This window comes from Stegastes partitus, unplaced genomic scaffold, assembly GCF_000690725.1.
Source record: "Stegastes partitus isolate 25-593 unplaced genomic scaffold, Stegastes_partitus-1.0.2 Scaffold114, whole genome shotgun sequence".
NCBI lineage: Eukaryota > Metazoa > Chordata > Actinopteri > Pomacentridae > Stegastes > Stegastes partitus.
In genome coordinates this window covers 166,744-177,764 of record NW_007577845.1, presented here as the reverse complement: position 1 = coordinate 177,764, position 11,021 = coordinate 166,744, and the positions used below count along the sequence as shown (strand labels likewise).

General features: G+C 44.9%; 1 protein-coding gene across 3 annotated transcripts in view; it reads left to right on the top strand.

The window, feature by feature from the left end:
- smad2 (SMAD family member 2) overlaps positions 1 to 4,092 on the top strand; it is a 17,842-nt gene extending 13,750 nt beyond the window's left edge. The window contains exons 11-12 of one of the 3 annotated variants that reach the window (XR_520051.1): positions 436 to 1,215; positions 1,285 to 4,092. Coding sequence is in view for 1 of the 3 variants with exons in the window: in XM_008278053.1 (XP_008276275.1) it covers positions 436 to 559 (124 nt within the window). In the remaining 2 variants the exon portion in view is untranslated. Of the gene's footprint in view, positions 1 to 435 lie in introns of all 3 variants that reach the window. The other 2 variants (XR_520050.1, XM_008278053.1) reach the window with 2 other exon arrangements.
- Positions 4,093 to 11,021: the final 6,929 nt, after the last annotated feature.

Sequence of the window (11,021 nt, the reverse complement as noted above, 5' to 3'; positions counted from 1 at the left end):
TCAAACAGCTGTCCTGCTCCTGGCTCTGCTTTGTGCTGCTCCCTCCCAGAAGCCAGACGCTGGTGTTTGTGGGGGTGTTTTTGGCTCGTCCTCACCAGCCGGGGTTAAGCCGCTGTACAGCTCGGTTAGCAGTCGGTATCGGTGCTGCTTGGCTGCTTGGCCGGATCACAGGGCAGCTGTGAGCTGTTTGATCTGCTGTTGATCATCTGGTCAAACCCGGGCACTGCCTGTTCCCTTTTTATTTATTTGGTAATCATTTAAAAAAAAATCATTACTCAAGCGTTTAACGTCCTCCCTCGTCTTGTATCAGAGATTTCTGCTGGTTCATTAATGCTGATATGATCTAGGAAAGGTTCTGTCATCATCTACAGGTTCTAATGAGCTCGTGACTCACTTCAGTTCAGCTTTTCTTACCTTCATGCTTTCTCCTTACAGACGTCAGACGGTCACCAGCACCCCCTGTTGGATCGAGCTGCATCTCAACGGCCCCCTCCAGTGGTTGGACAAGGTGTTGACCCAGATGGGTTCCCCCTCAGTGCGCTGCTCCAGTATGTCCTAAACGGGTCGTGCTGTGGCCAATTTAAAAAAACAAAAACAAACAAAAAAAATGGAACTGACATTCAGTGTTTGGACAGTCTACTGGAGACCACCATGCAGTCTTAACCATGTACAAACGACATTTAAGAACAAGAACATCGGAGGAACGTTCCACCGTGGACCTGGAGAGCACGACGTCGTTAGTGGACGGCAGTGGGATGTGAACCGTGACCCTCTGGCTCTGTCAGAGGGAAAAACGCCAGGTTATCGTCAGCCTGATACCTGAACGCGCACCGTGATATCAAAACGACCAGAGAGCCACGGCAGGACGGAACCGCCTCCATCCAGGCTCTGATGGAGAAGCCCAAAGCAGGACGGAGCTCCGCCGTCCCCTCCAACACCCAGCAGCAGCCGTTTTGGGGACCAAGCATGCGACGTTCTGTTTGCGGGACGGCCCGTCCGACCACTTGTTCAGCTCACCTCTTCACCGCCTACCTGCCGCAGCACAACTCTGATCCAGCGTTAGCGTTTCCGTTTACACCGACAGTCGTACTGCCACTCCAGGCCCGTGTTCAACCAAAGTCAGCTTCATGCCTGGACATGATTCTCTTTCTTTTCCTGGTTCTGGTGACCAAACCTCCATTCGTTTTTTATTTTTGATGTTCTTCTCTCAGTCGGGTCTGTGTTGTCGTCATCACCACAGGCCCGACCACGACGGACTTTCGCCGTCTTTAACTGTCAAAGCGGCGCCCGCTGGGAGAACAAACCCATACCATACTGTAAACACTCTTTTCCAGCTCAGCTAACTTCAGCAGATGATTTTCTCTGTGTACTGATTGGTCCGGTTCAGCCACCAGTGTGCGGCGGGTCACGGCCGCCACTCAGAACCGTGTGTTTTATACTTCTGTGAGGAGTTTTTTCTTTTTAATGTGTGATCAGTTACTACCTAGCGCAGATCATTGGGATAAGTAAGGAATTCTCAGAGCAAGAGCGTCCGACATGTCGCCCCACCGGAACCTCGTTAAGCCCGTTCGTTAGGGAGTCGGCCACAGTCCGGTTTCTCGCTCCCCTCTGCATGCTCTTGCTCTCTTTCTCTCACGTTCTCCTCGTTATATTTTTCTAATTACACCCGCTCGTTGATGAAGAGGAGCTGTGTGAAGGACTGAACGTCGCCTCCGTCTGTCTGACAGATAACGAGACGAACGCCGTTCACGTAGTTTTCACGCGTGTAGAAAACGCACACGTCTCTCGGACTGATGCACGTTTTTCTTTTCCAATCACTGACATTTTATCGTTAGGAGAAGTCTCGCGATGCGGGACTTTAATTGACTAAACGACGTCTGTACTGTATTTGCACTGCCCCCAAATTATGCACCCTTAAGAAAGTTGCCTTCGATGTAAAATACAGAAAGAGATGCTTCGGATTGCAGGAGCAGAAATCGTTAAAGCCCAACGAGAGCCGAGATAATTACAGAAAGAAGCCCCGTATTTTAGAATATTCACTGTAAAAATCCTTAAATTGTCTAAATTGGATTATTGACGAGTGTCTGAAGCATTCGATTGGTTTTAATGAGATTTAAACGCCAGCTGGTTCCTACTTTGGTATTTTAGAGTGAAGTATTTAAGCTTTAAGTATTAAACGAGCTCGTTAATGAGACACAGTTATTTTCTTTACACGTTCTTTTAGCTACATTTTTGTATTTTCATGTATTTTTTTATATATAAATATATTTAAAATCTTCAAAGCTTTCTTCCTTTTTATTAGGATCCAGTATTCGTTTAATTTTTTTTTTTTTTAGACTATACCGTCTGTTTGAACTGATTACAGCTTGACGATGATCCGTGACGTGTATGTAGCATAGGACAGAACATGTTCACCCAGTTTTTACCGCTGAAGCGTAATTCTGTGCTCAGCGACCGAAAAAGTCCAACATCGTTATTCCTTTAAAACCCGATTATCAGAATTCTATCAGCTGTTGTGGGAAATCAAAACGCCTGATTGGTTGTTTCCAGCTCTGGGGGGTGTGACCAAACACCGAGTGAAGGAAACCGTGATGTTTTAATTTCTGAGTGTTGGTTCGATGCGTAGCTCGACCACAGACGTTAGAAAACGACTGACTTTGTGCATGTTGGTTCCAGCAGCCAGTATTACGCTCAGCATCGCAGCAGCTGGTATGAACTCAGATATCTGTCTTTGGAGGGTGAATCTGTTGGATTGTGTCTGACTTCAGCAGATCCAGGACATTCCAGTTGGCAGCGTGAGAAGCTGCTTCCATGAGCTCCGTTCGTTTAGCGTGTTTACATGCACACCGGCCGTCATCCCTCCGTACTGTAACTCTGCTCCTCACGCTCCAGCCAGCATTTAACTCACAAGCAGAATGTTCCACTGAAGCCGAGGTTCTGGGCGGGACGTGTAAATAGACGGGACGAGGCGTGCGCTCGCCTCACGCCGTCACATTACAGTGTTCGGTGTGCACACGAACACATTCACGTTTTCTACTTGGTTATTCGCTCCCGACAGCCGGCGGAGGGAGAGTTGTACATTTACCGATTAGCTGTAGAACACCAAAATAAAAAGCCTGAAGACGTTTATCACATAAGGGCTGAGGCACCGAGTCCAGACATGCTGTTGTTCAATCAGCTGTTCGATGTACGCCGTCGTCTCCTGGGGTCGGAGCAAATGCTGGTCCTGCAGGACGGCCCGTCTCTGTGCTGGTTTGACCCAGGGAAACCACCAACTGTACTTTTTGTTTTTTAAGGAAACTCGTTTTCGTCGTTCACTCCGCCGATACTCGTACGCAGACTGAAACCAGCCACATGCGGTGATGTTTGTCTCTAAATATGTTACCTGTCTGTTCACCTGTCGTGTATTTTTGCCGTCTTTTTTTCTTTCTTCATCCAATCGGGGATGTTCTCTGGGTTTTCACTCACTAAAGCGTCATCGCTGGCTCATTGTTCTATGCAGTGACATGAAGCCGTTCCCGGTATGAAGCATACCTACGTGGTGTCTTTTCTGATGGCTACTCACGCCGTCTTGTGCATTTTGCCAGGATCCAGCAAAAGCCTTTGCATCTACTTCTTTTTTTGTTTTGTTTTTTCGTACTCTCTCTTCCCCTCTTGCTTCCTCACATTTCACCCTGACGCCCACCAGGTCCTTCTGAAGGAAACCAGACGAGGTTTCACGAAGGCTTCTTCAACACATACGAAGGTTCCTACTCACAGATCACATATGGTGTTATTATTATTATTATTCTTTTCTTTCTTATTGTGATGACAATGTGTGTCCCCAGATGAGCCTCCTTCTGGTGAACTCCTCCCCAGGAGGCTTTTTGGAGGAAGTGAAGTTCCTACATGTCACTAGTGGTGTTATATGATGTTATAGAGGTGTACTTTTTATTTTACTTTCATTCATTCATTGTTATTTTTCCATTAGACGACCGTCTGTTAGGATTTCTGTCTTCTTCCAACACTGATGATCTTCATAGGCTTTCCAACTATCCTACATATACGACTTCTTACAGTGTACACTAATAAAGCTGTTTTAATTCAACTGAACCTGGTGTTCTGGGCTCTTACTGAATTTATAATAATGTTTATCCTGTGTTGGGTGAAGTGGTGTAGCTAGTGTGTGTGTCCTCATTATTCAGGATGTGTGCATCTGTGCCTCAATAGGTGACGTTTTCCTTTAAAAACTATGCATCAGTCCTTCCAGTGACGTGATGCTTTAAAGGGTGTTTATTTACTCTGAGAATGTGATTGATGAGCTCCCACTCAGCGCTGTGATCTCAGTCAGAGGTGCTGCAGCGTCTGATGCTGTGAAGCCAGCTTGATAACAGCCAGAAGGGAAAAGCAGGAGCAGGAGCAGGAGGAGGAGCAGGAGGAGGAGGGCTAATATTAGGACTTAAAAAATGCTTTTTGAGTTTACTTTGAGAACCGTTGTTTTTGTTTTCCAGATTTTCTTTTAGAAGCCGTTTACTCGTTCTCTGGTTTATTTCACAAGTGTTTTAATTGGTGATGGTGAAAATGTTGCATTCAATCATAACTTTGATGTACGATTCCTAGAAGTTTTCGGTGCACTTTTCTAAATTAATTTGAATAAACAGACTTATGATGGACATGAAAAGGGGGTCACCTGACCATCTGAAGAGGCGACTGCCCCGAACAGAAGACACAAAACAAGACAGAAATGAAATGAAAATGAAAAATACTTTATTTATCCCAGAAGGGAAATTCAATAGAAGAAGAGGAACGTATGTGTGTGTGGAGTCAGCAGGGTTCATGTATGTTCATTTACAGAAATGTACATAATTGAAAACAATAAGGAAATATATTCCATTACATCACTGCCTGCATGGTGGCTCAGTGGTTAGCACTGTTGCCTCACAGCTAGAAGGTTGCCGGTTGGCGTCCCGGTGAGGACACCCGGGATCTTCCTGCGTGGAGTCTCCATGTTCTCCCCGTGCAGCGTGGGTTCTCTCCGGGTTCTCCGGCTTCCTCCCACAGTCCAGAAACATGTTGAGGTTAATTGGTGATTGTAAATTGTCTGTAGGTGTGAATGTGAGTGTGCTTGGTTGTCTGTCTCTAAGTGTGGCCCTGTGATAGGCTGGTTACCTGTCCAGGTGAACCTGCCTTCACCCTGAGTCAGCTGGGATAGACTCCACCCCCCATGACCCTCATGAGGATTAAGGTGTAGAGATGATGGATGGATGTCACTACCTGATGCCTTAATTTTATATTTTTAAGCCTTTTCTTAAATGGACGACTGTATGTAGAGAACTGGAACATATATAATAAAATAATAATAATAATAATAATAATAATATGGGTCTGCATCCAGCCACATCTTTTTTAACACTTCCTGCTGTTTCCGGGTACCTGTGGTGGGCGGGGCTTGTTAATTAGCTCCAGGATCAGGTGGGCCGACATGACCTCACTCCTAGCGGGCGGTTCGAACTGACATTTGGTTCAAGCTAGCTAGAAGACCAAACTGGAATACCTGTCCTCTGCCTCTGTTTTACTGGGAGCTACCTCATAAAACCATCACCTGAAAACGCTCCTCTTTCTTGGACTAACTGTAAAACCTGAAGGAATCCTGGACTTTATTCTGGTCGGAGGTCCAGCTAGCTGCAGCAGCTACATGAGGTGAGCCGAACAGCTAACTGTTAGCTTTTCACCACCGGAAAAAATAGAGACACAAAACTGACATAAATACACACAATACAACAACAACAACAACAACAAAAACACCTAAATATGACAGTAACAAATATACAGAAAAGGTTTTGATAGGTTAAAACAATAAGCTAACTTATAGAATAGCTAGCTTAATGTCGACAAGTTGGTGCTAATTAAGCTAACTGAACTTCATTAGATAAAGTTTTGGGTCATTGCCTTTTAAATGTGTTCCAGCTTGTATTTACATGCACAGATAGTTTGTTATGAATGCTTTTATACCGTGTAACTGTTTCATTTTCATTTTAAATCAAATTTAATAATTAAAAGTAAATGCAATCTGAGTGTAATATAACAAAGCCTCGTATTGTGGCGCTCCATGTAATGCGCTACAGCAGCCGCTAGAGGGCGGTAGAGGCCCATTGATGACAGGCCTGTACTGAGTGCAGACCCTCAGAATGTCTGATGCAGCCTCCATGCTCCTGATTAAAACGGTCCACATGGTTATGAACCTGTGCATGTGTTAATTTACAAATGTAGAAACTCATCTTGACATTTAATCAGCATCTCCGCATCGAGATTTTATATTCCAGATTGAAATATATAAGATTTTGTTTGGTTTGTTTTGTGTGTGAAATGCTATAATCACAAAGTTCCACCTCACCGTTGTGCTTCAGTTTTGCCAAAACACCGGCTCACAACCCTGAAGCAGTAATTGATAAGAATAACAAATGAAAACCTAATTTCTGCTTCTGAATTATTTAGATTTTGTTTACTGTCAGCGGGTGAAGCCTTCAGTCCCTCCCCTCTGTGCATAGTGCAGCAGCCTACTTAGGGAAATGTCTTACAGTTAAACATCCCAGACACATTAAAACACATTAAAAACCTTTGCAGTTAAAAGGTTTGGTGGAGGCAGAGTGAGCCGTCATCAGGAGTCGGCGTGTTTCTGCTGTTGTTCACTTACTTTGATCAGTTCGTTTGTGTCGTCAGGATGCAAATAAACCAAATGTTGTCTCATTTGCAGTCACATGTTGTTGACATCTCCTGATCTGGAGCTCTGTGCCGATACCTCGCAGGTCTGTCCATTTGCGTTAGTGCTCGTATCTCCATGTGTGCACTCCTTCTAAGTAAGCCACTCGTGCTCCATTACCAGAGCATCATTAGGCTGTTGTTGTCGACGCTCGCCCTCCTTCCTTATGGTCTGGCCTTGGATCCGCTCCCCAGAGCCCGATTACAGCGCAGAGCAGTAAGCATTTCCCAAACAAATTAATACCATATCCTGAGTGTACCTAAACTTTCTGGAAGTGTAATATAGACTGGTAATGGTGGCAGTCATTTTTATCTGTTGTGGTTGCAGAACAGATTTCAGTTTACGTTTATGTTTCTGAATGGTTTATAGACGCGCTCGCTCCTGTGACTGTGGCGTCTGCTTTATGGACTCGCTATCGATCGGCTGTGCTGTAACCATGGCTTTTTGTGTAGCGGCCGCAAATGCAAAATGCTTTCCAATAACTATGAGAGTAATTCAGGTTGGTAAATTACAGTCAGCAGCACTGCGACCGTGAGCTTCCAGCGGCCTGCTCGTCTGCACGCCGCCTTATGGATTTCATATGAACGTGAGGCCGACTGGTCCAACAGAGTGATGGCCGGTTCAGATCCCTTTACTGGGAAGCGTCCGCTCCGGAGGAAGAATTTTTCTGTCAATATGGTATTACATTAGGAGAAGATGATGTGAGTGTAGTTATGAGGTTTCACTGCTGCTCTGAAGTTTATCTACATCATACATTCAAACTCAATTTAAAATGCTGGAACAGATAGAAGTTTAATTTCCAACTTAAACCCCACATTTCAGCACAGACAGATGTAAAATATGATTTATTGTGCATGTGGTGGGATCTATCATCTACTGCCGTCCACCTTTCTGTCGCGATGCTTCCGTCTATAAACCTCAGATAAAAACCCAACCTGTCAAGGATTTTTAAAAACACATCAAAGCCCGTCTCGCGTCTTAAATTCCTCGTGACATGGCATCGTAGGTCCTGACACTCGACCTGAACGCTGACCCCAGACTGTCATCTATCATTGATATGACTTTTGTTTCTGACGTTGTGTTCGTGCCATCTGACGTCCCGGGCTAAGGTTCCCCGCAGGGTTCCTTACATTTCACCTGCCTGACCCCTGGGTTCTAAACCTTAGACACGCCGCTAAACGCACACCTGTGTGTCCGTCGGTGTGCCTCTCTCCTGGATAGGGTTAAGTGGGTCGTACCTAGAGGACAGCAGATATGGGTGTAGGCTGCGCGTCTTGGCTTTACGTCTTAGAAAGCCACTTGGTGTGTGTGTGTGTGTGTGTGTGTGTGTGTGTTTGGGGGCCATAGGACCTCAAGAGGGGTAATCATGTATAAGTTATGTCAGCTAATTAAGACTGGGCCCTAACCTATGGCTGACCCCGAGGAGACAACAATGCTCCATCTAAAAGCCTTTGTACCTGCGGCCTCTTGGCCACACCAGAGTGTTGGATGTCCTGTGTGCATGTGTGTGTCTGTGTGTGTGTGTTTTGGCTGGCTAGTAGTGCAGGGCTACCTTGATCTGGTAACTGGAGCATGAGGAGAGAAGAAACGAGAGAGCAAAGAGAAAAGGACAGCGAGAGAGCGCAGGAGAAAAGAGAAGGGGTGAAAGAAAGAAAGTGCCTCTTCAGTGAAAGAAAGTACGGCCCAGGTAGAAGCCTGGCCCATGTAATTAGGCCTAAATGAGTTTTCCACTGACTCAGTGGGTCGTGGCAGCGCCGGGACAAAGATAGACTGGAGGTCAGGGAGTCACGGAGTCGGGGACGGGGCATGAAGTGGTCATATGAAGAGAGGAGCTGCTGCTGTAGACCTCCTCTGGTCAGGGGAAGGGAGACGCTCACGTTTATTTAGGTTGTACAAAAAAAAAGGATCTGAATATAAGTAGCAGGAAAAATGGTTCCATAATTCTCCTAAACGAAGGCCCACAGCCCTGGTCTCCTCACACAGACGGTTTGACTGATTGTACATGATGCCGGGGCCATGTGGGTGTGTACAGCTGTTACTGCATTAAGTTCATTAAGTCTCTTCACATTCAGACTTTACAGCATGTTGGACCGACCCTGCTTTGTGGTCCAGTTGGGAGGCACTGCTGCCTGTTGGCTGATTTTGTTAATATTGTTAATTTTGTTAAGACGGCGTAAAAGGAGGGACGTCTGGATGTAAAGCAGGCAGGACGCTTAACGAACGTGTCCCATAAAACCGTAGATGGACAATAACATTGGACAAGTTTAAAGTATACAGCGTTTTATCCGACATGATCCCTGTGAATAAGCCCTGTAGTGTTCATATGGTTTCAGTCTGCATGAACCAAACGAGTCAGTCTGGGACCAGCGATTATTTATTTATTTATTTATTTTAATTGAAATGACTGTTGAGCAAACTGCAGCGGCCACAGAGACAACATGTCCTGTGGTAGGTTTCATGGATTGACTTTGGATTAAATGGAGTGGGTGATATGTTTGAGCTTGATATTGAAGTGTTTTGGTAATTATTTAATAATGAAGTCTGGTGAACAATCTATGAGGAGTTCTATCTGTCACTGAACTACTAGCGTCTGTCTGAAAAACCTCGTCACTGTCAGGAAAGTTCTGACGGCTCTCCTGAACCAGAAACCCCTAATTAACCAGCTGTCCTCCAACACTAATGGCCAAAAACAAAAAAAAACCTCACTTAGCGTGTCACCGGGTCGCCACAGATCAATCCAGGAAGTCCAAACACATTTCGTATTCTTATTGGTCTTGTGTGACTAATCTAAAAAGAGATCGCGCTGACCGAAGGCCGTTAAGCGGAACCAGCAGGAAGTGTGTTTGTGGTGAGGATGACGTAACGTCACCGGCCTGTGACCTGCACTTGGGTCGGGTTGAAAAGGTCACGACATCACAGCGGCGGTCATCACCGGTGTTTTTACACGAGGTCGTGTTGGAAGTTTGTCATTTATGTCGACACACGATGTGGATTTAAAATGTCACGCGTGGCTGGAAATACCAAAATCTCTCTGTGTATATATATATATTTACCTATATATTTATGCTGTTATTTCAATTTTATTTTCTAATAGGAGATAGAAACACAAGCACAACTTTAGAGGCGGTTCTTCATTCAGCACAGATCCGTGGAACCAGAACACAGCCACGGTTAATGCTATTAATTATGCCTCTGTTATGAAATGTCAACATGTCTGCTGGAAAAAATAAACTAATAAACAGGCCGCTGTAGTGAGCCCTGTTTGCTCATGTATTACTGCTTAATGATGCAAATTATCAACGTATTATATAGTTTGTTTTTTAACGAGCAAACGCACACGCGTGTCCTCGTCAAGTTTTAACCTATAATTAATCTAATGCTAATAACACATGGGACGTCGTGGAGTTGTTTTGGTTATTTGAATGTTATCAGTGAGAAGAATCCAAAAACATTTCACCAACAGTAACTAGAGGCTGGAAGCCAATTAAAACAAAAATGAATGAAGACACTGAAATTAATGATGGTCAAACAAATTATAGGTGAATTAAAAGTGTGAAGGAATCTGCTAATCGGCCTGAACGCCTGTCAAAGAGCAGCGACGACGGATCTCTAAGGCGGCACAATTTCCTTTTTATCATTTAAACACATGATGGGAAGTGAATTATTTCCCTCTCAGAGCCGGTTTCTTTTCCAGTTTTAAAATCTTTTCTCTGTATTGTTCTGTCTTCACTCGTCTCTTACCCTTTTTTTATTTGGCCCTCTCCCCAGTTTACAAACGTGGAAGTGATGAGCCGATGCCATCATTTGTCCTGATTCATGACATGATCCACGTCCGTCAGCGTTTAGCAGCTACGTGTGTTTTCACATCTCGTCACATTAGTCTTTATAGCAATGAGATACTGATGCACACACACACACACACACCTTTCCTTTCTTATCGCCACACACACCTCCGCCCCCCTAATACCCCTCCCTCCCCCCCTGCGTGTGCTACATGGTGGGGTGTGTGTGGGGTTATGAAAACAGTTAGGCTTAATAATTGATGTTCTGCATTTCAATCAATTTCACCACAGTGTTAGGCTAATTAAGGTTAGCGCCGTCCTCCCAGGGGCTGTGCATGTGTGAGAGTGTGAGTGAGTGAATAAAAAAAAAGAAGTGTGTGTGTGTGTGAGACCGACCGTGTGTGTGTGTGTTTTCCTGCTCCTGGGGGCTCCACGCTCCATTTTATATCTCAGAATACATGGGAATTCTCTATTTCAGGAACAAGAGATGAGAGATGCTC